A 26826-nucleotide genomic window follows, 5' to 3' on the forward strand; every position below is an offset into this window, starting at 1 on the left:
ATTACATCACAGCATACTGGAGGTAGGCAACCAGGAAGAAGAAAATAGGGAATACAGTCCCTGAATTCCATGCCTCTCCTTCATTGATTCTAAGATTTCCCATAACATTTTCCTTATAAATTCGGACAAACTGATTCAACAAAAAATTACAATTAGAAAGCATAAGAAACTCTTAGAGACAGTAACATAGAGAAATAGAGAGGATTGGACTTAATTCTTCTAATATTTGTTGACTGATGGCTCCTGCATTGAGTGAGGGCGATTCTTGCTGCTTTGGTAGTTTGAGTTTTCTCCAGTCTGGTTGATGATCAATCCCTTCAGATAGTTGATTGTTTCATCCATGTGCTTACACTTGTGTTTGAGAGCTACTATCTCTTTTCTATGTTAATCCAACTGTCTCTTGAGAAAGGAGTTCTCTGACTTGGAATCAAATTTCAAGTCCTTGATAGTCTCTCTGATCTGATCTATCATGAATTTATTTGCTTTGCATACTACACATTTTTCATTATGCAGAGCATTGTCTAGAGGATTCCACTCCATACTGGAAAAGAATTGTGAGCTAACACTCGAAGGAGGAATAGCAGAGGCAAACAACGACAGTAAGGAGTGGTTACATGCAAAGAATAAACATGCAGAGGCAGTCAACTGCGAAAGGAAGAAGCCAATATAAACATAGATTAAACTTACACTCCGCAGAGGGAAAGGAGGCAATGAAGATCCGCAGAGGGGAATACTCTGAAGCAAGAACAACAAGAGAGGGATGGGGGAATGGAGCGCAGCGTAGATTGGGCAGAGGATCAAAATGATAGAGAAGACCCCGACAAAGGATCTAGATCTGCTCTTATTACTTCTAGAGAGGCGAATGAGAGGAGATTGCAGGGAAGGTATAGCAAACAATCGGGAGAGAGAGTCAGCTTCAGTATAGGAATGAGACAATACTCTGCATGAATTGCAGAATTATTCGATGAGAAAGTTCAAAGGGAAGAGATGGATAAATAGCAGTGCGGGAGGCCATTGCGTAATGATGATCTTCAGAACATCTCAGGAGGCATATGCAACCTCATTTTTCTAGCGATGCGAAGTCTGACTATTTTGTTTGTCAATGAAGATTTTCCTGAGATTCGAATTTCTTGCTTTTTGATTTGATATGACTTTTGCCCACCTTGTTTCCCTTGTCCAACTTTTCTTTCACTGCATTTGGCATCTTGTGCTCCTATGGTACTGATATTTGGTAGTCTTATTGTCAATTCGATATCCTCTTGTAGGACAAAGGATTGCCAGATTTGCTTGTTTATCTGCACTTCCATTTTTTTCTCTCAAGATATGATTAAATGTGACATTTCCCAAATACTTTAGATTTTTTTATCCTTTTTTTTTATTTGGCACAAAGCCTTATTCTTGGGATTTTTCCCCTCCACCATTGCTTAAATAATAATGGCTGAATCTCCCATGATTACTAGATTTTGCATGCTTCGTTGTCTTAGAATCATTGTTCCTAATAGAAGACCATAGTCTTCTGCTTTGTTATTAGAGATTTCCCCTAATCCCCAATCATATGTGATTGGGTTTCTTCCACCTGGGTCAAAAAGAAATCCTCTAGCTCCGACTTTGCCTGGGTTTGCCTTGGAAACCCCATCAAACAATAGACATGGTCGTTTTAGGTTTTCTATCCAAAATTTAAATTCCTCTTTTTTTAATCTGATCTTCCAGTTCTAAGTGTTGTAATTTGGTTTGCTGATGTTTAATCTTTTGTGCTTGCTCAACGCAAACTCAATCCAAATTCTTTCCTCTTGTTGAATATGATTGGTTTCTATTGTTTTTATTCCTTTGGATGTAATAAACTCTGCTGTCAAACTCTATGTTCTTGCCAATACTCTACTAATACTTGGAGGTCGATCTTGGAATATACTCTGATTTCTAGCCAACCATATTTGGCAACACAAGATTTTGGCCAGGCTATTCCAGTGTCTTTTTATAGTTTCCTTATTTTTAAGAGTATATGGGTAATTTTTTATCCATGTTGATAGAAATTCATTAAAAGGCAGAGTTAGCTGAGTTCCGACCTCCATGGGACTAGCTAACAATTGCCAACATTCTTTTGCGAAAGCACACTCCAAAAAAAGGTGCTGAATACTTTCTTCACTTTCTTGGCATATAGCACAACACAAAGGCCCTGCATATCCTTTCTTCTTGAGATTGTCAGTAGTTAGAATTTTGCCTTTGAGGAGAGTCCATATGAACATTTTGACTTTTGGCAGGCTTTCAATTTTCCATGCATTCCTCCAATATTCCTAGTCTTGATTTGCTTGTTGAGATTGAATAGTAAGATAAGCAGATTCTATTGAATAATTTCTACCATTCAGATCCCATCTGAAAGAGCCTTTAATGTCTTGGCTCAGAGGAAATGCTCCCTTGAGAAGAAAAAGTAAGGTCTTCCATTGAGAAAAGAGGCGATGGGGAAGGTTGTCTATCCTCCAATCAGTCCACTCCCTGTCTATCCAATGAGAGATGTCTTCAAGAGTGCTGATACCTTTTCCATTCATCCACCTTCTCAAGTCATGGAGATTTTCTTGATAGGCTAAGGGAGGGCTTCCCATTATACTATTCTCCCAAATTTTAATACTTTTTCCATTCCCAGGTGTTAAAATTGGCAACTAGGGCCAAACTCCATGTGGGTCATCTTATTAATGGAAGCTGATATTTTTCTTGGATCCCTCTCATTGAGAGGTGTAGGATTGATCTAAAGATCACCCGATTCCCATAAGTATTCATGGAGATATGAATTTATTTGTGTTATGGGACAATTCATCAAGGTCGGCCAGCAACCAAATAAACCCCACTTGTGCTCAACGTTTTAGTATAAATAGAGGTGGCCTTCAAGTCATTTCAACACACTTGGGATCTCTTCCTCTCTACTTGTCTTTGGGTTTTAGTAGGAGGAGAGATCCTAAGGGATAACGCTGCCCTAATCTAGAGGGCAGAAGCCGGAATTGTCGGGAAAAGTCGGAACTGCCGGGAAAAGCCGAAACTGCCGGGAATAGCCGGAATTGCTGGAATTGCCGGGAACAGCTGGAACTACTGGAACAACCAGGAAAGCTGACGCAGAGGACAGAAGCTAGAATTGCCGGGAAAAGCCGGAACTGCCGGAACTGCTGGGAATAGCCGGAACTACCAGAACTGTCGAGAATAGCCGGAACTATAAGGAATAGCCGAAATTGCCGAAACTGTCGGAACAACCTGAGCATCTGTCTTCGAAGGAGAGCAGCGTGCAAGGGACAACTACTAACATTGGGACAATTGTATGGTACCAAGCATGCAATGTCACAACTAGCATGCAACAACAAGCTTGCTAAGGACAACAAGCAAGCAAGGTGCAGCTAAAGCATAGGTCAGTACAACAACATGGTGTAGCAATGGCACATAATGCAGTATAGTGATGGTACAGTCATGATTAATGAAGCGTGATGAGATGCAACATAGTGATGATGGGTGCAACATGGTGCAGCGCGGTGAGGTGTAGCATGATGACGAAATGCAACACAACGATAGGTGAAGGAGTCACCTTGGAGAATCAGTTGAAGCAGCGTGTCTTCAACTGATCTCATGTATCATCTTCTTAGAGATGATCTCTGATCTTATCTAGATAAGTCAAAGTGTTGACTTCTGTTGTAAACGTACTATCTCTCTCTCCCTCTCTGCTGAAATATTGAAGAACATATAAGAAGAATTGATCAAGGGTTTCCCCACATTGGGGATTGTCCTTGGCTAGAGCCACATCTCGTGTCCTCTTGTCTTGGCTTGTCTTCTGCGATTTATTTTATGTTCTATCTGCAGTTTACTTTAATGATGATGTGATTGCTAATTTAGAAAAGATATTGAGCTAACTGTGAAACTGAAATAAATTGCTCTAAGCATAGAACATACCTAAAATTAACATGGTATCAGAGTTGAGGTATGCCCAAGCAAGAGTGAAAGAGAAATCACCGAAGACAGTTGGGAAAGGATAAAAGGATCAGTGGATTCCTCATCCCTCTTCAAATTCACCAAGGGTGAAGTCGAAGCAAAGAATATTATCAGAATGGTGCAACAAAAGTTTCTGATGGCCTACCTAAAGATCACTTCATTGGGAAGTCTGGATCTAAGGGCGGAAGGAAAGGCAGATGCCTTGGTTGCAATAAGTTCGGCCATTATGCGAAGGAGTGTCCAAATGGCAGAGACACATTTCTTGATGAAGATAACAATCATTCCAGGGACATCTTCAATGATCAAAGGAATGACAAGTAATGCAGGTCATCAAAGAAATGGCCGACTCTTCAAAGAAAGCAAGGAACCCTAGGTATGAAGAATCAAATGTTGTTTTTCATAAGATAAAGAAGCGTTATCTTGTATTGGCCCTCTCCTTCAGATTCTTTGGGAATCTGGCTTATTGATTGTAGTGCTTCAAGGCACTTCATTGGATAGTAGGGTGCACTCTCTAATTTGGTAGAGATGGAAACAATCGTGGGATTATACTTGGAGTCGATGCCACCTATCCCAGAAAGGGTGTAGGGAATGTTACCCCTCAATTGAATGAGGGTAACTCGATTCATTTACAGAATCTCTTTTATGTACCTGATCGCAAGAAGAACCTGGTGTCCATTTCGGCAATGGAAGTCAAAGGTTACAGGGTGGCACTCATCGATGGAAAGGTACGTGTTTGAAAATAGAATTTTCAAAGATGTTTTTGAGTTCAGGGTTGTATCAAGTTGCAGGAAGTCCACTGGGGACCATGTCCATTGACACATAGCACCAAAGGTCTGTGAGTCAGATGGTGACAGGGATGCCTGAATTCAAAAAGAGCATGAAAGTACATGTCTGAGATGTACCGAAGGAAAATCTTACAAGGGGACCATTCCCCTCATGTAGCAGGTCCACAGGTTTGGAATAACCTGAGGAGTTTGAGATTCATGATCAGGAATCTCACGTATACAGGTGGAAGAAATCCCTCTATGGCTTGAAGCAAAATTCCCCGGGCGTAGTATGAGAGGATTGATAGTTGTCAGATGAAGCTGAGATTCACTAAGAGTGAAGCCGGTCCAAACCATTGTTATAGACTTCTCATACCAGCACCTTCTAAGGACGACCTATTTTAAATAGGTGCAGACCCTCTCACTTGCAGAAGTAAGAGGGAGTTGGATTTCGGATGTGGAATGGTAAACTGCAAGCCCGTGACTACCTCGAGGATCTTAACTTTCAGAAGTTATATGGTGATGATGCCGGACCAGATTTGGGAACTGCCTCTAAGTTCCATAAACTCGTTTGCATTGATGTTCTTGGTGAACTTCCGTCCGGACATATGTTTTGCAGTTAGCATGGTGAGCTCATATTTGGTTGAGCCTTACTGGGTTGGTGCTAAGAATCTTTTGAGATATCTTCGGGGCACAATCTCTCATGGATTGAGATACATTGCCGGAAATACGAAGCTGCATGATTATTCGAATGCTGACTGGGTAGGCAGTGTGGAGGATCACTAGAGCACTTCTCAGTGCTGGTTCTCTTTGGGTTTTGCTTCGATATCATGGATGAGCAGGAAGCTGAAGTCGGTTGCTATAAGCACCGCCGAGACCGACTACATAGCTATGAGTATGATCTCATATGAAGCTGCCTAGTTGTGGAAGCTCTTCAGTAAGCTGTTTGTACACATGATGAATACCAATGTGATTCTCTGTGACAACCAGAGGGGGGGTTCGATTATTGAGGAATCCCGTATTCGATGATTGCTTCAGCAGATAGACATCAAATACTGCCTTATCTGGGATATGGTAAGTCGATGAGCGAGGAGGCTCCATCGCATTGAGACTAATGTACAGGTCATAGACATTTTGTCAAAGCCTCGGGAAAGGTCAAATCTGTGACTTTCCTGAACGACTTGGAGTCGTTGAGAGACCTTCTTATAAGGGTCTCGCATGTTGCATGCATTGAGCTCTGGGAGCTCTGGGGGGGCTTGGGGTACTTATTGGAGCAACATATGACCACAGGGCGACTCACCCTCCCCTGGTGGTGCGCTATGTACAGGATGATAGGTTCAACCTTCCCCTGTGATACCATGTGGTGACTGTGGAACAGGATGATTAGTTCTCCTGTGGCAACTGTGAAATAGGATGATTAGTTCTCGTGTGTCGGGATGATTAGTTCTCTCGTGGCAACTATGGAACAAGATGATTAATTCTCCTGTGGGTCGGGATGATTAGTTCTCCTGTGGCAACTGTGGAACAGGATGATTAGTTCTCCTATGGGCTGGGATGATTAGTTCTCCTATGGCAACTGTGGAACATGATGATTAGTTCTCCTGTGGGCCGGGATGATTAGTTCTCCCATGGCAACTGTGAAATAGGATGATTAGTTCTCTTATGGGTCGGGATGATTAGTTCTCTGATGGCGACTGTGGGGCAGGATGATTCGTTGTCACAGGATGATTAGTTCTCCTGTCGAGGCATCCTAACCATGCAGTCTGGGACTCATGGGAAGTACCTCTCATCTGATCAATGAGTAGGGAAATGGGGTTAGGGACCATAGTAGTACTATCGATGGACGCATCGTTGTATCTACCGTACTCTCTATGTTAGGATGACCTCCATTGATCTGGGATCAATGAAACTGATCTGGGATCAGTATGAGTGGTTTGAGACACTCTCTTGTGATATTGATCTGGGATCAATAAAACTGACTTCGGGCCAGTAAGAGTGATGTGACACTCTCTTAAGATGAAACTGACTTCGGGTCAGTAGAGAATGGTATGCGACATTTTCGATCAATTCTTTTTCTTCATGGTTCAACAGAGCAGAGCAGAGCTAAGGAGAGCTAAGAAGAGCAAAGCAGTGCAGGGCACTGATGGCAGAGATAGTACAGTCGGACATATGGATCAGCGGATGGAGTTCTCCCTAGTTGAGAGGGAGTGTTAAAATTGGCAACTAGGGCCAAACTCCATGTGGGTCATCTTATTAATGGAATTTGATATTTTTCTTGGATCCCTCTCATCGAGAGGTGTAGGATTGATCTAAATATCATCCGATTCCGATAAGTATTCATGGAGATATGAATTTATTTGTGTTATGGGACAATTCATCAAGGTCGGCCAACAACCAAATAAACCCCACTTGTGCTCAACGTTTTAGTATAAATAGAGGTGGCCTTCAAGTCATTTCAACACACTTGGGATCTCTTCCTCTCTACTTGTCTTTGGGTTTTAGTAGGAGGAGTGATCGTAAGGGATAACGCTGCCCTAATCTAGAGGGCAGAAGCCAGAACTGCTGGGAACTGTCGGAACTGTCGGAATTGCCAGAATTGCCGGGAATAGCTGGAATTGCTGGAATTGTCGGGAATAGCTGGAACTACTGGAACAACCAGGAAAGCTGACGCAGAGGGCAGAAGCAGGAACTGCTGGGAATAGCCGGAACTGCTGAAACTGCCAGGAACAGCGAAAATTGCCGGAACTGCTTGAGCATCTGTCTCCGAAGGAGAGCACCGTGCAAGGGACAACTAACATTGGGACAGTTGTATGGTACTTAGTAGCAAATACACCAAGCATGCAATGTTATAGCTAGCATGCAAGGGACAACTAGCATGCAACAAAAGCATGCTAAGGACAACAAGCATGCTAGGGACAACAAGCAAGCAAGGTGCAACCAATGCATAGGTCAATACAACAACATGGTGTAGCAATGGCACATAATGCAGTACAGTGATGGGTATAGTCATGATTAATGAAGCGTGATGAGATGCAGCATAGTGATGATGGGTGCAGCATGGTGAGGTGTAGCATGATGACGAAATGCAGCACAACGATAGGTGAAGGAGTCACCTTGGAGAATCAGTTGAAGCAACATGTTTTCAACTAATGTCATGTATCATCTTCTTAGAGATGATCTCTGCTCTTATCTAGATAAGTTAAAGTGTTGACTTCTGTTGTAAACATACTATCTCTCTCTCTCTCTCTCTCCTGAACTATTGAAGAACATATAAGAAGAATTGATCAAGGGTTTCCCCACATTGGGGTTTGTCCCTGGCTAGTGCCACATCTTGTGTCCTCTTGTCTTGGCTTGTCTTCTGCGATTTATGTTTATGTTCTATCTGCAGTTTACTTTAATGATGATGTGATTGCTAATCTGGAAAAGATATTGAGCTAACTGTCAAAACTGAAATAAATTGCTCTAAGCATAGAACATACCTAAAATTAACTCCAGGGGTCTTGGAGGAATTTTCTTTGATGAGAGGGAGGGTTTTTTTGATCAGACTCCAGATCTGAGAGCAAGGCCTTATTGGAAAGCCTTTTTCAAGTAGAAGTGTTCTATTACGATTCATGTATTTTGCTTCCAAAATTTTCTTCCACCAGCTATTCTCTCCAGTGATGAACCTACATGTTATTTTTGCTCCGATTGCCAAGTTCAGGATCCCTAGGAGTCTTATAGCCAGTCCTCCTTTTTCATATGGTTGAGTTACTTGATCCCATCTCACTAGACTGAACTTCTTTGTTTCAACTTTGCCTCCTTGCCATAGGAACCCTCCGATAACCAGCTCTATTTGTTTATGAATCCTTGCTGGAGCTAATATTGTTGCAAACTGATATATTGGAAGAGCAGTGAGCAGTGACTTGATAAAAAATACTCTTCTTGCTAAGTTAAGCTAGCTCATGCCCCAATTCTACACATTTTTTTCATTTCCTCTAGTATTTGTTCCATATCTCAGCGTTTAGGTTTTCTTTGGGAATTGGGAGACCGAGGTAATGGAAGTGACTCCATTTTTCTTGAAAAGGAATTTCCAGAATTTGAGATATTTTTTGAAGAGATCGAAGAGAGGTATTCCACCCATAAATTTTGCATTTTTTGTTATTTAGAAGACCTCCTAAGGCTTCCATGAAGCTATTGAGCACTTTATTGATTCTTCTTTCTATAATGCACGAGGCCCCTCCCATCACTAGAGGTCATCTGCGAAGAGAGAATGAATGATACCTTTTACTTCAAGGGAGATTGTGAGACCAGTAAGAGGTCGATCTCGTTTACATTTCTCAAGATTTCGACTCAATGAATCAGCTATGATGATATATAGAAAAGGAGATAGGGGGTAGCCTTGTCTAATCCCCTTAGAGCTTTAGAAAAAATCACTTGGTCTTCCATTGACCAATGGAGCTATCCAAGGACCAATAGTACAAACTTTTATTATGTCTATTACCTTTTTAGAGAATCCGAATTTTTGAAGGACATAGAAGAGGAAACCAAGGTTGACCCTATCGAAAGCATTTGCCATATCCAACTTAACAATCATTCATTTTTCCTTCTTCAAGAGACTAGTGTGCAATGCTTCTTGGACTATTAGAATGCTAGCAAGTATTTGTCGGCTTGGAACAAATCCACTTTGATTTTCTAAGATTATATATGAAAGAAATGCTTTTATTCTATTAGCCAATATCTTTGTAATGATTTTGTAAGAGGAGTTACACAAAGATATAGCCCTGAACCTGCTAAAAGTAGATGCATTTGGATCTTTTGGAACAAGAGCAAGAAAGGAGGAGTTTGTGAATCCTCGCACCTTTTGTTTTCCGAAAACATTTCTTATCATTCTAATTAGGTCCTTTTTAATGATATTCCAATTATTTCTATAGAAAGAAATAGGAAATCCATCAGGGCCTGGGGCCTTATCCGGATGTAAATCCCACAGAACAGAGAGAATTTCCTTTTCCTCTACTTCTCTAGTGAGTTCATTGTTTTCTCCATCGCTGATTTTTTTTGGTATGTGCTATAAAAATTCTATATAATCATGTTTTACTGCGTAGGAAGTTAGTAGATTTTTATAATAGTTGAATGCCTCCTTTATTTCCTCTTGACCTCTGACTTCTTTACCTTCATCCTTTATAATGTCAATTTGATTTTGAATTCTTCTTATCCTAGCTGCATTGTAGAAGAATGATGTGTTCTTGTCCCCTGCTTTAAGCATGAGACTTAGTGATTTTAATCTCCACTCCTTTTCTTCCGTTCTGTTTTGTCTATACATTTCCCAATATGCTTGCTTTTCCTACCATAGACTTTCCTTTGTCTCCTCTTGCTGTTCTTTTTCTTCATGTATTCTCTCTATTTTTTATTATTATTTCTATCTTTGTTTTTTGGTTTTATAATTGACTGTTCTTTGCCCATTGTTTTAGCTCTTTTCTAAGAGCTTTTATTTTTGATTCCCAAACATAGTTTGGTGAGCCTATTATCTGATTTGCCCACACATCTGCTATAATCTTTTTTTCTTCTTCACTCTCATTCCATATAGAGTTGTATCTAAAAGGTGCTAGGCCTAGATTCCCCATTTGCCCTAGAGTTATCACCACTGGTTTATGATCCGAGGCTATATTGTGGATGATCCTTGATTTTATATCGCTGAAGGTGGTAGCTATTTTGTCTTGAATTAAAATTCCGCCCATCCTTTCCTTTATATTGTTTTTTCCAATTCTTTTGTTGCTTCAAGTATACTTCCCATTGCTTGGAGGCATGTCCATTAGATTACATGTGTCCATAATTGTTTCTATAATTTTCCTTGAGGGGTCAGCATGATATTTCGCCCCAAACTTCTCCTTTGAATTCATAACTAGGTTGAAATCACCTCCTATTATTATGCTGCTGTTTTGGGCTGGCGCAAGATAATTTTTTAAAGTATTCCAGCAAACTTCCTTGTCTCTATAATGGTTAGGGTCATAGACATTAATGATGCAATATATATCTTTTGTCTTTTTGTTTTTCATGTCTGTTTTTATCCAGTGCAACTCTTTCAATTGCTGAACCAACTCCTATTTCTCTGTTTTCCATAATGTACATATTCCTCCCGAAGCTCCGGTTGCTGGTATTGATGTTCCTTCATAACTTCTTATTTTTTGGGTCATTTTCTCTATTTCCTTTTCACCAATTTTTGTCTCCTGGACCATAAGAACATCAGGTTTCTCCAATGCAATTAAGTCTTTCATTGCATTAAGTTTTAGCACGCTTCCCATTCCTCTGCAATTCCAAGAGACTATATTCATTATCACTTTGGGTTGTGGGTAGAGGGACTTTTCCCTCTTGTGGGATGGAAGCTTTTTTCTTTGCTCTTTTCTAAGAAAGTTTCCAAAGGTTGTTGGGCACCCAATGCCATTTCCTTGACTGCAAGTTCATCTCTGATTTCTCTGTTGGATTTCCTTCCAGATCTTTTTGGATGGTCAAGAAAGGTGAGAAGATCTTTAGAAAGAGTTTGAGTGATTATTCGATCAAAGGAAGGAGGAGGAGGGCTGAGGGAGAGGATGGGGAGGGAATAGAAGGAAGGGGAGAAGAGCGGGGTAGGAAGGAGGGGACAAGGGAAGAACATAGTCCTCAAGAGGACTGAAGGGGTTTGAAGCCAAGAGAGCTGAGGATAGGGGAGGGGAGTAGACACGGGCCTTAAAGGAGATGGGGGAGAGGGAAGAGAGTTAGATGGAACTAGAATAGAAGGAATAGAAGAGGGAGACTGAAGAGGGAGGTTAGAAGGAAGAAGGGAGGCAAAAGAAGATTGGATGGAGGTTTTATTAGCTATCTTTTTATTCTTAACTTGCTCCCATTTTGGGTCTTGATTTTCCGTTTCTTCCATTTCTTGTTTTTTAGAGCATCTATTAGCGAAATGACCATATTCATGACATACCTTGCATTTGAAAGGGATTTGTTTATAGTCCAACTGTTGAATGTGTACCCAACTATCTACTTTGATTTTGATTGGTTTCGGTAGTCCTTTCCCAAGGTCAACTTCCACACATATTCTTGCGCATGCATGCATATTTTCCTTTGGCTCACTTCTATCAATGTATTTTCCAAATGCATTTCCTATTGCTTTGATTGATTCGTCTCCCCAGCAATGAAGTGGTAGATGGGGAAGCCTCACCCATACTGGCACTGCATTTGGCACATCCAGCTCTGGATCAAAATCTGGAGTCCACTTGTTAAGATATAGCCCCCTTGTGTCCATGAAATAGGGGCCATTTCTGAAGATTAGATCTCTGTCATCTTTTGCTTCAAAATGAAATGTGTAGTATCCTCTACCACAAAACCTTATTGAGATTTTCCCTATGATGATGGAGGCCCAGTTTCTTTCTACACACTTGAGAACAAAGCGAGGGGATGGCCAAATGCCAGTGAACTGTCCAACCAATCCTTGCTCAGAGAGAGAAAGAGTAACACGACGAGGAAGGGAAGGAGGAAGTATTATTTCAGGAATTTCATCAATTTTCTTCACAAACTTAGATATAGAAGGCTTGGGTCGTGAGGGGCCTAAGGAGGAGAGCAAAGATGCAAAAGCTTCTGTGTTTTCTCCCTGTTGAGCAGAAGTTTCAGAGGATGATACTGGGACCGAGATGCTATCTGGGGGAGGCTCCGGAGGAGCCATTAAGAACCCGGATGTAGGGCACACACCAGGAGCAGGAGGTCCTGGATGCCAAGGGAAAGGACACACTTAGTTTTTTTTTTTAAATGCTAGAGCGGAGCAGTGTGAACTTTTTTTCACTGGAACATACTAACCCTCTTAAGGATGAAAATGCCAAACCCTTTAGACAGAAACTTTGGCAAATAAATCCTAAGTTAGTCTCCTTGGTGCAAAAGGAATTGCAAAAGATGCTTCATGCTGGCGTTATTGCTCACACTAGGCATTCCACATGGTGTTCAAACTTGGTTATTGTAAGGAAGAAGAATGGATCAATCAGGTTATGTGTATATTTTCGAAATCTTAATTTAGCTTATAAAAAAGACAATTACCCTTTACCTAATATGGAAACATTTTTGCAAAGGGTAATAGGATTTGGAATGATGTCTTTGTTAGATGGATTTTCAGGATACAACCAAGTCTTGGTGAAGGAGGAGGATAGACATAAGACAACATTCGCCACACCATGGGGTACTTTTGAATATTTGAGGATTCCTTTTGGATTAACAAATGCTGGAGCAACTTTTCAAAGGGTTGTGGACTATGCTTTTAAGGGTCTAATTGGGAAATTTATTGAGATTTATCAAGATGATTTAATTGTTTTTTCTAAAAATGGAATTTCCCATAGAGGGCACCTAAGGCAATTTTTTGATAGGTGTAGAGAGTATGGAATATCCTTAAATCCTGCTAAATCTATTTTTGGAGTGATTGAAGGGAAGTTGTTTGGTCACATCATTTCAAAGGATGGGATCAAGATTGACCTTGAAAAAGTTGAGGCTATTCAAAAGATTCCTTTGCCTCATAGTATTAAAAACCTTCAATCCTTCTTAAGAAAGATTAATTTTCTTAGAAGGTTCATTCCAAATTATGTTGAGATTGCAAAGTCCATCCAAACCCTCTTAAATAAAGATGTTAAGTTTGTTTGGGGAAATGAGGGTAGAAATGGTTTTTAGGAAATAAAGGATTTTATTGTTAAAGCACCTGTTCTAGTAAGCCCTGATTATTTAAAAGAGTTTTTGATTTTCTCTTTTGCATCCGAAGATACTATTGTTGGGGTGTTGCTTCAAAAGAATAATGAAGGGCATGAGTAACCTATTGCTTTTATGAGTAGGTCCCTTCAAGGGTCTGAGTTGAAGTATAACACAATGGAGAAGCAAGCTTATGCTTTAGTCAAGTCCCTTAAGCAATTCAAAGTTTATGTGGGGTATTCTAGAATAATTGCATTTGTCCCCCACTCTGCTGTAAAGGATATTTTAGTCTAGGTTGATTGCTTAGGAACTCTAGCTAGGTGGGTGTCAAATATTCAAGAGTATGATTTGGATATTAGACCTACCAAGCTTGTGAAGGGACGGGGATTGGTCAAAATCTTGACTGAAGAGAATGAGAAAGCGATAGGAATGCTTTGTCAAAATGATTTGGAATTAGCTTCATCAGAACTTCAAAGATTGAGTCAACTTGAATGGTATAAAGACATTATTTATTATTTGAAAAATTTGTAATGTCCTAAGTTCCTAACCATTTATTTGGCCATAAGAGAAGAGCATTAAGGCTTAGAGCAACTAAGTATTGCATTATGAAGGATAGTCTAGGTTGGAGAAACCCGGAGGGGTAATACTTAGGTGTATTGATGAAGTTGAAACCAAAAAGCTTCTATCTGAGTTTCATTCAGGATTTTGTGGAGGGCATTATGCTGTTAAGACTACTACCCACAAAATCTCGAGAGCTGGTTGTTTTTGGCCTTATATTTTTGTTGATGTGCACAAGTATGTTAGAGGTTGCCAAACTTGTCAAATATTCACTAGAAAGCAGAAGTTAGCTTCTTTGTCTCTTCAGCTTGTGGTCGTGGAGGCTCCCTTTCAACATTGGGGGCTAGATTTTATAGGGAAATTTAATGAAAATTCGAGTAATGGCTACTCATGGATTATAACTGCCACTGATTATTTTACTAAATGGATAGAGGCCATCCCTACAAAATATGCCACCGACAAAGTAGTGATAGGTTTTCTTGAAGATAAGTTTATCACTCGTTTTGGTGTCCTTGCCAAGATTACTACCGACAATGACAAGACTTTTAGCTCTACTGAATTCTCATCATGTAGCTTTAAGTATGACATTGTTTTATCCCATTCATAAAACTACTATCCTAAGGGTAAATGGCTTAGCAGAGTCTAATAATAAGAATTTGGTAACCACAATCAATAAGATAGTAGGGGATAACAAATGGGCATGGGACAATAAAATTAAATATGCTTTGTGGGCTGATAGGATTACAAAGAAGAGTTCTACTAGGAAGAGTCTTTTTGAGTTAGTTTATGACTTGGATGCTACCCTTCCTGTGCATATGAGGCTACCAACTTACCTATTGGTACAAAGTTTTACATCTGATAAGGATGCTGTGCAATGTAGGATTGACCAAATTATAGAATTGGATGAAACCAGAAGAAGAGCCTTTGGGTGTTGTTGTAAAAATCAATGTAAGGTAAAAAGATATTTTGACAAATCATCTAGGAATAGAATGTTTTCTAACAATGACATGGTTTTGCTATGGGATCGTAGGAATGAAAAGCTAGGTAATCATGGTAAGTTTGACAGTTTGTAGCTTGGACCATACATTATTAGGGAAGCAGCGGAACATAATTCCTACCATTTGAACACTTTGGATGGAGAACCACTCGAGTTACCCATGAACGACAACTGCTCAAATTGTTCTACAAAGAGAATATCTAATGCGATGGGGCATCTTTTTGTATCATATTTCTAACCTTATCCCTTGTCATTTTTGTTTTATTTCATGAATAAATTGTTTTTATGCTCTTAGAATAAATTTCCATTTCTTTATTTCTGTACTTTATTTCATTTGATGATATTTTGAATGGAGATTGCTGATATATGTTTTTTGTCTGTGGATGCAGATCCCAGGTTCTTGCACACTATCACTTCATATCTAGCATGCATCCCCATATGGAGCCAAATGTTGACCACTGATATGGCACCTGATGATTATATGAAAGACCCCATGCCCAAGGATGATCTAGAGGACACTTGTTCCATCAGATATCTACTTCTATTTTCTCATTATTTTTCTTGTACCCAGATTCCACACCCTGTGGGGAATTGTATTAAGTGATACTAGTAATGATGAGTTTTGAGTCTGTAACAGGGCCAAGATGTTGGGAGTCGATAAAAAAATGAGTACACCTTGGAGTGTTTTTTTAATTTGGTTAATTATCCCTTCTTTTTCAGAGGCGGATAATTTTCTGGGTTTTTTCATTCACTTTTTACCCCAAAGCGGGGGTGACGGTTTGAAGATTGAACCCCTAACACATCTTAATATCTAGAGTCGATGTATATTACCATACTAGATCACACAAAAAATTTCGTGGAATTTGGTTAGTTCTAGGTAGTCATTTTTTAATTTTTTAGATTTCCCGCAGGTCAAAAATTGCAAATAAAATTGTATTTAAATTGTAATAAGTGTAGTCTAGAGAAGTTGTATGGGGTATGAGTAATAAAAATTACACCTCTCACCCTCAAATTTCTACTATGACACACTTTGATGGGTTAATAATGTGTTTTGGAATCTCAAAACTCACATTTCTTAAGTTTAGTGGAAATTGTGACATTTAATTAGGCTATAATTAAATAAAATAGAGAGAAATAAATTATTCCATGTGATATAATGACGTGGAAATGACTTGGAAATTATCCTAAGTCAGAGTTGAGTCAACAGACATGTAGAAGATGACTAAGCACACTGCATCATAAATATACCATTATTTCGTAAAATTGAAATTCCCTGATATAAAATAGCAGTTGCACACGTGGAATATTTAGATTGAGGATTTCGTGGGGCCTTCTCTCACTGTTAGCTCGAGTTGCTTCTACACTTAGCACTTCACATGGAGGATTAGGAGTTTCACTTGAGGAAATCACATAGTTCCTAGGGATCTGCAAAAAGCATCTTTGGGACCATCATCTGAAGTGGCGACAGTTGGTTCGAGTTTGATTTGGTTTGATTGGAGTTATCTCGTTTCTTTGGTTCACTCGTGGATATGTTTACTATGACATATATGGAATTCAATTTCCCTTGAGGTGCACATGTGCAATTTGATTTTGCTTTGATGTCTCTATCTTCTCTACATCGAACTTGACTTATCTTTCCTTGGGATTTGCTCCAAGTTCAGTTATCACATGCATTCTTCCTTGGGATTTGCTCCCAACTCTCTAAATAATGAGGTTGTGCTCTCATATTGTATTATGTTATGAGATATTGGGCTTGAGGAAACTCGACCATTTTGTATTTGCATACTTTCTTAATATAATCAAGACTTTGGGGCTATCTTGCTGGTGTTTTCTTGACGTTATGAGGTGATGTCCTTTCATGCTATTACTATTGTGTTTAAGTTTTTTTGCATATTGAATTAATATTAGTTTATACTTGCCATCTTGTTTGGATTGATGTGTGCAAGCTATCTTGCACATATCATTGATTTAGAGTAGTATTCTAGAGATAAGCTTGCCAATTCATTTTAGGAGGAATGCTTGGTTTATCTTATTTATTATATTGCTCTAATCCTTTGCAAACTAATACTTGTTCAAATGTGCAGGAAAGATCTTTTGTATTGTGTGCAGGAATCTATCTGGAAGTGGGAGAAATCTCAATTAGTTCAAGTCACTCCTAGAATCACAACGATCCAAGACTCAGCCATTTTTTTCGCTCTAAGTCTTCCATCCAAAGAAGAGCAAAAGAGAGTTTTTTTACTCTATAGCTACTTGATCATCCATTTAGATTTAAAATATTTTTTTGATTCTAGTTCTTTCAAAGTTATATCTTCTATTCAAAAGTCATTTCCAAAGCTAGGTAAGTATGGGGGTTCACTCCCATTACTTGAGCTAGTATTTTGTATATTAAATTGTTGTTTAGTTTTGGTTTCTTTTTTCTAATTTCACACTGACAATTTGTTGTGTTTTGCAGTCCATAGGGTTGAACATTGGGCAACAAAGAGTTTGAGGAGATGCTTTGGGAAACTACTCACTCATGTTTATGCAGGACCCCCTCACGCTATCCAAACACTGATTTCTAGGGAGGCCGAAAGCACTTGGGAGAGAGTTGTAAACTCATCTAGGCCGTGGGCCTTTTGAGCCTTGTGAATCTATTTTGGAGAGTTTTTTCCATCTTCAAGCTTGTTGTTGTTATATTTTTTTTGGGAGAGTCTAGCTTTGTTAGATTCGCATCGTTGTAAATATCTCTCTAACATTGTGGGCAACCCTCTTAGAGGCATTTTTAGTCTCTTTAAGTGCTAATAAAATATAACAATTTGTTTTAGGGAGCTTGGTATTTTTCCTATGGCATCCCCTTTCCGCACATAGAGGAGTGATTTTTGTGGGTAGACTAATTTTGCTTCTAGTTTTTCTTAGTTTTCTAGCTTTTAATTTCATATTGTGCATGCTTAAAATCAACACATTTCGCTCCACATGCAAATTTTTACTAATCTTGTATTTAAATTCCCACATGCATAAGCTTTCAAATTGTAAACTTGAGAAAATCTCATCTTATGTAAACACTTCATACTTTGATGAGTTTTAATTTTTTCATAACTTCTTCAAGTATATGCTTCATTACTTGGTCTATTTATGCTATATGTTATGGAAACTATTGAAGCACTATCATTTATATAAAACAATTGTAGCTTAAAGCAATCTATTCCATTTTACTTGCTTATGTCCCATTCAATGGTGTAAACACATTTGAGTTTATTTACATTCTAGTATCTCAAGTTTTGCAAACTGTTTTTCTTTGAAGCATTTGCATGTAGCATTGGTTTAATTTGGGGAATTAAGACAATTTGGATTTCATCTAGGCATTTTAGTATAGGAAGGCGCCAAGCCTCATTAAATTTTTACCTCCAACATAAGTTGGTTGAAGTACACATCTTATGAACCCTCCACATTTACAGGGTAAGTTCTTTAGATAGAACACCAAGGGACACAACTCACAAACCGATCACAGATCAGTACAACAGCGTTCTTGACGTGGTTAAGACCTTCAAAGTGGGAAACAGTCCACGGCCTAAGCCAACGCGGCCACTTCAGACAATTTATTAAAGTAAAAGAAAGAAAATTTACATAAGGTTCTCTCATGAACGGTTAACTTACAAATGACCCTCCATGCTCTTTAAATAGAGATCATGGACCAATCAGGTGTTAGGCCACGGATCAAGTGTCGGTAATACCGATGAGAGAATGAATCGTCGGATCACTTCATGTCTAGAACATATCGTGACCGTCAGATTGTAAGTCACAAAAGTACATAGTAAAGAAACAAACTTTACCTAACTCGACACTAGATCAAGTTATACTTAACTATTTCCTATGTGTCGGAATATCCTAACATCCCCCCTTAAGAACAACTTGGGATAGGATTGAAGGATGTACAAATATGACACAATAGGAGAAGGAAGGAGACATTAGAGCCTATCCCTCCTCAGTGACAATTTCCTGAACTCCAACCATAAATCGAAGTTTAGTAAACTTCGCCTCTATGAGAGCCTTTCTAAAGATGTCTGCAACTTGTTCATCAGTTGAACAATATTGCACTTTAAGAATATGGTTATGATTGAGCTTTCTGATGAAGTGCATGTGTAGTTCAATGTGTTTGCTGCGCTGATGTTGGACTGGATCTTGCATAGTTGAATGGAAATTTGATTATTACACCAAAGTGTAGTTGGATGTTGTTGCTGAAAGCAGATCTGACGAAGCCACAGAGCTTCCTTACTAGCTTCTACGACGCCACGATACTCTGCTTCTGCTGAAGAAAGAGAAATGGCACTTTGTTTCTTGCAAGCCCATGTAATAGGTCCAAAACCAAGAGTGAAGACATAACCTGCAATAGACTTCTGATCATTAGGGTCACTATCCCAATCAGAATCAGTGAAACCAACCAATAGATGAGATGCTTCTGCACTGTAATGAATCCCAAACTGAACTTTACCTCGAACATAACGAAGTATTCTTTTAGCTGCTTTCCAATGACTTTCATGTGGGTTTTGCATAAACTGAGCAATAAGGCCAACAACAGAGGAAAGGTCAGGACGAGTATGGGTCAGATACAAAAGTTTTCCTACAAGCTGACGGTATAAGGTAGCATCAACTTCAGGTGAAGTACAAGTGAATGAAATTTTGGCGCCAGACTGAAAGGGAGAAGGGGCTGGCTTACAGTCTTCCATGTGAAAGTGGCGTAGAAGATCACAGGCATACTTGGATTGGGAAAGGGAAATACCTTCTTCAGATTGCAAGACTTGAAGACCAAGAAAATAACGCAAGTGTCCTAAATCTGTCATTTGAAACGTTTTTTTAAGGCTGGACTTCACATGGTTTATAAGGTTGGGATCACTACTAGTAAGGATAAGATCATCAACATAAAGGACAAGAATGATAAGGGACTTACCCACTTTCTTGGTGTAGACAGTATTGTCAGAATGACACCTAGAAAAGCCAATATCTAAATCCATTTTGGCATACCAAGCCCGAGGGGCTTGCTTGAGACCATAAAGGGATTTCTTAAGCCGACATACAACGCTGGAGTCTATTTGTATACAGTGAGGAGGTTGTTCCATATAGATTTCTTCATGCAAGTCCCCGTGCAAGAAGATAGATTTAACATCCATCTGATGGACTTCTGATTTGAAAGAGGCAACAAGGGAAAGAACAAGGCGGATAGAGTCCATTTTGGTAACAGGGGAGAAGGTTTCAGTATATTCAATGCCTTCAACTTGTGAAAAACCCTTAGCAACAAGACGAGATTTATGTTTATCAACTTTTTCATCTGGTCCAAACTTGGTTCTATAAACCCATTTGCATCTAACAAATGTTCGTCCCTTTGGAAGAGGGACAAGGTCGCATGTATCATTTGCCAATAGTAAACGATATTCTTCATTCATAGCTGCGTCCTAATCTAGATGGCCTGAAGCTTCTGCAAAGGTGTCAGGTTCATAATTCGCTGAAATTTGAGCTAGTAAAGAAGAGGCTCTATCAAACTGAGAACGTGCACGACGCTGGTCTGTAGGATCACCTGCAAGAGTACTTGTTGCATCCTGAGTAGCGCGGACCCATTTTGGAAGCTGAGGAGCTGAAGGAGCATCCCGAGAAGGTGGGGGAGGATTGTCCTCCTTGTTGTCATCATCTGAAGAAGAAATATTTTCAAAAGTATAAGGGATAGAGAGAGGTGGCACATTCACCAAACTAGGCTCGTAGGCCGATATATTCTTAGCAAACTTTACATCTCTTCTAATGATAACATTTTTGGATTTAGGTGGAAGAAGTCTATGTCCTTTGACATCTTCAAAATATCCAACAAAAATACATTTTTCACTCTTAGGTTTTAAGGCTTTATGTTTCTCATCTGGAATATGGGCCCATGCTTCACTTCCAAAAACATGAAAGTGACTTACATCTAGTTTAATTAAGATCCATGCTTCTTCTAGAGTGATATTCTTTAAAACCTTAGTAGGAATATGATTTACTATGTCATATGCACAATTAATTGTTTTGCCCAAAAATTAAGACTAAGTCCTTTAGGTTGAAGCATACAATTAGCCATTTCCTTTAAGGTGCGATTCTTCCTTTTAGCTACACCATTTTGTTGTGGAGTATATGGAACAATATGTTGCATTTGAATTCTATGCTCAGTGCAAAAGTTGATGAATTTGTTGTTAACATATTGTTCGCCATTATCAGATCTTAGCTTAAGAATTTGATGTCTAGATTGTTTTTCAACAAAGGCCTTCAAGGCCAAGAACATGTTAAAGACTTCACTCTTGAGTTTTAAGAAGTATACCCAAGTGCGTCTGGAGAAATCATCAATGAAAGTTAAGAAATACTTGTAGCCAGAGAATTAAGCAACTGGAAGTGGACCACATAAATCACTATGTACAAGCTGTAAAGGGGCTGAGGCGAGCCAAGAGGCACGTTTTTCAAAACTATCTCGATGATGTTTTCTGAGTACACATCCGGAACAAATACCATCTCTGCAAGATATCATAGGAAGACATGTCACCATATTTTCTTTACATAGATTTTAAAGGGAGCGATAGTTTAAGTGACCAAATTGCTCATGCCAAAGTTTGCTCACTTCATCATTATGAGCAAGAAATATCGAGGGAAGAGTTAATGACCCAAAGTTGTTAAACTTATACAACCTTGTAGAATCATCAATAATTCGAGTAGCTAAAATCTATCTAGGATCTCTTAGGTCCTTAATTACAACATCGTGAGGTGAAAATTCAACGGTTTTACCTTCACTTGAATGAGTTATCTGATACACAGATAGAAGGTTGCAAGATAAGGTTGGAACACATAATACGTCATTAAATTGACCATTGTCTAGATGAATAGTTCCAGTCCCTACAACACTAAGAGATCTATCATCACCAACATAGATATTTTTGGTGTTACAATCATTTAAAGAAGAAAACATGGCTTTGTTTTTGGCCATGTGATAAGAAGCTCCAGAATCAATGAGCCACTCATGAGACTGAGAAGAAGTAGATACATTTAGTGCATAACCAAACCAAGATGCTGGACAACCACATTCAGAAAGTTCTATTCTTGAAGATGAAGTTGAAGTTGAAGAGTGCTCCAAATGGATATTATGTTTCTTCATTGCTGCTTCCAAGGCTTCCATCTTTTTAAAGCATTTGGATTCTAAGTGGCCATCTCAATTACAAAAGTTGCAATGACTATCAATCTTTTTCCCTTTGTTTTTATTTGCCTTATCATTTTGTTGAATTGATTTTTCATTTTGAGAATGAAATTGCTTAAGACCTTTGTTTGGTTTAGGACCATTCTTTTTAGAGTATTTCTTCTTAGGATTGTTTGAATTTGGTTGCTACTAGGCTGCTAAGGCTTTCTTAGAAGAGTCTCCGATATTAAGAAGACCAAGATATAAGAGTTTTTCTTGTTCTCTTATTAAAGAATCACAAAAGGCATCAAAAGAGGGGGACTTGTAGGCTTGTCCTTGAGAAATACAGGCTTCTCTAGTAGAATGGAAGGTGGAAACAAACGCAGAGTAGGCTGGTCCTAACTTCGTAAGAATGGAATAGATAAGGCTACCATCTTCTTTCTTAACCTTAACACCTTCCAAGAGAAGTCTAAGGGTCTTGAACTTGGACAAAAAATCTCAATGAAAGAAAAATTATTGGGGTCCAATGTAAGCAACTCATGTTCGAGTTGATGGGTTCTAATTTCAGTTTTAATTCCAAAAACTTTATTAAGTTGTTTCATTGCTTCATTAGGGGTATCAAGTTCTGCGATATGAAATCTAAGATCTGGAGAAATAGACATCCCTATCAACCCACGTGCTTGATCTTGCTTATTTTCCCATTTGGCTGCCTTGTCTTCATCTTTAGGTTTAGATTCTTACCCTGAGACTATTCTATAAAGACCTTTACTTCTAATGTAATATTCCTAACCCGGAATATTTCTCAAACCCCAACAAAAACTTCAACCAAATATGTGCAAATGATATAATAATCCAGAAGTGATAAAATAACAGTGGAACAATATATAATAATGTACACCGGAAATATAAGCATATACACAAGAAATGCAGCGAGAAATGCTAAGCCATTTTATTATACTGAGCAATAAAATGAGTACAAGAGGTGACTAGACAGATGGCACCTCGACTTGCACAAGCCAAGTAAAGAAATACTCTCAGAATGACAAGAATGGCCTCTCTGCGTGGATGCTGCTACTAGAAAACAAATGATGATTTGGGGCTGCTCCCCTCCTCGGAAAAATCTGAAACTCTGGATTCGGGCTCTACTCAAGAAACCCAGAAAGATTTTCCTGGAATGGCTGACTCCCAAAAAACACCCTCTTGGGGTTTTGTGCAGTTCCTCAATGCCCTGCGCTGCCACTGAAGAAAACCCCTCTAAACTCTGCCTGAAACACTGCCAAAAATCCTCCAATGAGACAAGAGCTGGACCCCTGCTCAATCTCCCAGCATAAATCCACCTGCAAAACCCCAACCTAGCACTACAACCAAAAAGAACTGCGCCCCTCTCCCAGTGCTGCGCAGTCCTCCAAAACGCTGCTGAAACTATTGCTAGAATGCTGATAAAACTACTGCTGAAATGCCAAAGGAAATACCTTGTCGGAGCAGGCATTCGAAGTCCCCCGGGGCTAAGGGCGAGATCTTCGAATGGAGACACTCAATGCACTAAATAGTGTTGTAGATTAGCTAAACAGCTAGCGTGCTCAGAAGTCGAAATGACTAGCTCAAAATGCACATAACTGAATGATCCAAAATGAGGGGGCTCCTCTCTATTTTATAGCCTCTGCCTCTCACAATCCTTAGGCTCACTTCATCCTGCGTGATTCTCTTCTTGCCATGTGTTCTTCCCTCCTGCACAGTCCCTCCATGTGTCTGGGTGGGCCCCATTTTTGCGTCCCCCTTGGCTCCTCCTTAAGTCACAATGTTGTGCTACTAGGAAGTGACTTTTTATTCTTAAAGTGAGTCATGTCCCTTGTCCTCACTTTTTTATTTATAAATAACTATAGAAGGCAAAAATTGGGCAAAATCGAATATTCCAATTAGCCATGGCTAATTAGGAATATTACAATCTCCCCGACGAAATGTTGCTTGTCTTCAAGCAACTGAAGTGATGGATGCTACAAGATCTTCTCACTCTCCCAAGTGGCATCCTCATGCGGCAAATTCTTCCACCTCACCAAGAATTCCCGAACCGTCCTGCTCCGCAGCTGCCTCTCCCTGGTATTATTGATAGCCTCCGGCTGCGATACCAAATGCCCCTCGTCTAGCTCATCTGTCACTGTCACCTGCTGCCCCAATGCCTTTTTTAGGCGGAAAACGTTATGAATCTTGCTGCCTTGGGGCAGCTCCAACTCATATGCAACCTGTCCAACCCTGCGTATCACCCTGTACGACCCATAAAAGCGGGGTTTAAGCTTCTCAGCCCCCTTCTGCTTTAGTGACGACTGTCAGTATGGCTGTAACCGTAGGTAGACCATGTCCCCTACCTCGAACTGTCTCTCCACCTGACCCCTATCGGCATACAACTTCTGCTGGTTATGTGTTGTAGCCATGTTATCCTTGAGAGCTCGGAGAATATCCTGGCTCTCTTGGATCCATATCTTGGCTTTGGGAGCCTTGCTATCACCAAACATCACGTCAGCAAAAGATAAAGGGTGATGCCCATGTAAAGCATAGAATGGTGACATGCCAATGGACATGTGATGTGAAGTGTTGTAGCAGTACTCCCCTAGATGCAGCCACCTCAACCCAATGTTTTTAAAACCGGAACCGGTGATCGGACCGGTCCACCTAATGAACTGGTTTACCGACCGGAACCGGTCTAACCGGGGCTGGTTTGGTCTAAACGAGCCGGTTTTAAAAAAATACATTAAATAATTAATTTTTAATGAAACAAAACTATTTTTAAGATGTAAAACCATGATTCCAAGCCAATATAGAGACAAAATATGCAAAGTTTGCTCATTTATATACCATGTAAAGTTGAATATATCAAAATGGCACCGAGTGCAATACATATCATCGACAAAATATCAAAATACATAAGAAATGAGGCTCTAAATGGCCTATAAAGTCCAAAAACAATGCTGCAAGCTATGAGGCCATTGGCCTACTACAAGTCTACAGTGTACACATGATCAATCATCAAGTTCATCACCACTACTAGACACAGGATCATCATCAGGAGCTACATAGACATCATCTGGTTCAGAGTCTGAGGATGCCTCAGCTTGATCTGCAACCTCAGTATCAATGCCACCAATGACAATAGAAGTGGACCTAATGGAAGCACGAGTTTGTCGACCTGCATGACTAGTGCCTGCCATTGGTTCTTTGCCTTTCCTTGATGCCGCTACTGATCCTAGTTCTGATGCCACCACATAATCTGCTTCATCCCCCGCTAAAGCCATGTCGATATGAAAATCAGCCTCAAACACAGGTTCTCCAGTCTCCTCCACCCATTCTGATGTTGGATCAATATCGTCCAACACAATGGGATCTAGATCAGGAGTTTTGCTCATCATTTGGAGCTCCGATTGCATTTATTGTTTACCCCCAAACCATGAAATCTTGAAAACCTATGTTGCAGGAAACGTGGTACACAAGTCCGTTTTCGTACGGAAACTGGTACGAAACGCGGAAACCGGCCGTACTGCCACGTTTCCCGAAATGGAAACGTGGCCAGTACGGCCGGAAACGCGTTTCACGGCCGTACGACCCACGTTTCCTCATTAATTTTTTTTTTGAAATTTGTTTTTTAATTTTTTTTTAGTGTATGTTAGTGACTTCTAGTTGTTTCTAGATGCGTGTCTAAAGTTATAAAAGTGAATTTTTGCCCTAGTGTTGATATGTAGTTCACCAGGAAGTTTGAGGCATATGCAGTTCATGGTAATGTTAAATTCTTAAAGTAAAAGTGATATTCTCTTTTATTTTTCATTTTCATCCTTTTACTTAAATTTTTAACATTACCATGAAATGACTCAGGATGTTTGAGAGTGGTTTCGCCCTCATTGGATTTCATATGGAGAAAGTAGAATTTTAGATCTCACTCAAAATCCAGCAGACTTATTTGTCTTTTAGGATTTCAAGATTGGGGGGATTGCAATGTTTCCATTGGATTTTATCATGTACTAGGGTATGGAACTTGTATTTAATAAAGAGAACCAAGCCCTCTATGCAGGGGAAACTCCCAATAATCAAGATCATGTAGGGTACCAGGGTATGAAACTTGTATTTAATCAAGAGCACTAAGGTCGTTCGACTATGTAGGAGGAGACTTCCAATACAACAGTGGTCCTTTTAAAGAATGGGATGTGGATGCAGAAAATCCTGATTTGGATCTCTCTCTTGCAGCCTTATAGTCTTTATTGTACTTGCAGCCTCATATATTAATATAAATAAAGGCTGATTTTGAGATTTGGATATATAATAAAGGTTGCTTTTAATATTCCGATTTTTTTATTTTCATTATGTGATAATTCATGAGTAAATGTGATGTAAATTAAATCTTAATGTTTACGTGTAATAAATTATAATGTATCATTTATGCTTTATGATTGCACACACACACATATATATATATATATATTTTCAATATATATATATATATATTCGCGTTTTCCCGTTTTCAAAATTTGGGGAGGTCGCATTTCGTATCGCTTCCCGTTTCCCCATTTCGTGCAACCTAGCTGAAAAGCATTAAGTCTGTTAAATTTTGAGTGAAATCTAAAATTCTAGTTTCTCCATATGAAATCCAATGAGGGCGAAACCACTCTCAAACATCCTGAGTCATTTCATGGTAATGTTAAAAATTTAAGTAAAAGGATGAAAATGAA

General features: G+C 39.4%; 1 protein-coding gene across 2 annotated transcripts in view; it reads left to right on the top strand.

Moving 5' to 3' along the window:
* LOC149213660 (embryogenesis-associated protein EMB8) overlaps positions 1-26826 on the top strand; it is a 244387-nt gene that overhangs the window by 81428 nt on the left and 136133 nt on the right. Inside the window, exon 8 of one of the 2 annotated variants that reach the window (XM_089392092.1) lies at positions 15348-15791. The exons of the other annotated variant lie outside the window; for it this stretch is intronic. Coding sequence (XP_089248218.1) covers positions 15348-15383 — 36 coding nt within the window. The 3' untranslated portion in view covers positions 15384-15791. Of the gene's footprint in view, positions 1-15347; positions 15792-26826 lie in introns of those variants that run through there. 2 annotated transcript variants of the gene reach the window in all.

Source organism: Pinus tabuliformis, chromosome 1_1, assembly GCF_031772625.1.
Source record: "Pinus tabuliformis cultivar Carrire ecotype Pingquan chromosome 1_1, CPIR1, whole genome shotgun sequence".
Classification (NCBI taxonomy): Eukaryota; Viridiplantae; Streptophyta; class Pinopsida; order Pinales; family Pinaceae; genus Pinus; species Pinus tabuliformis.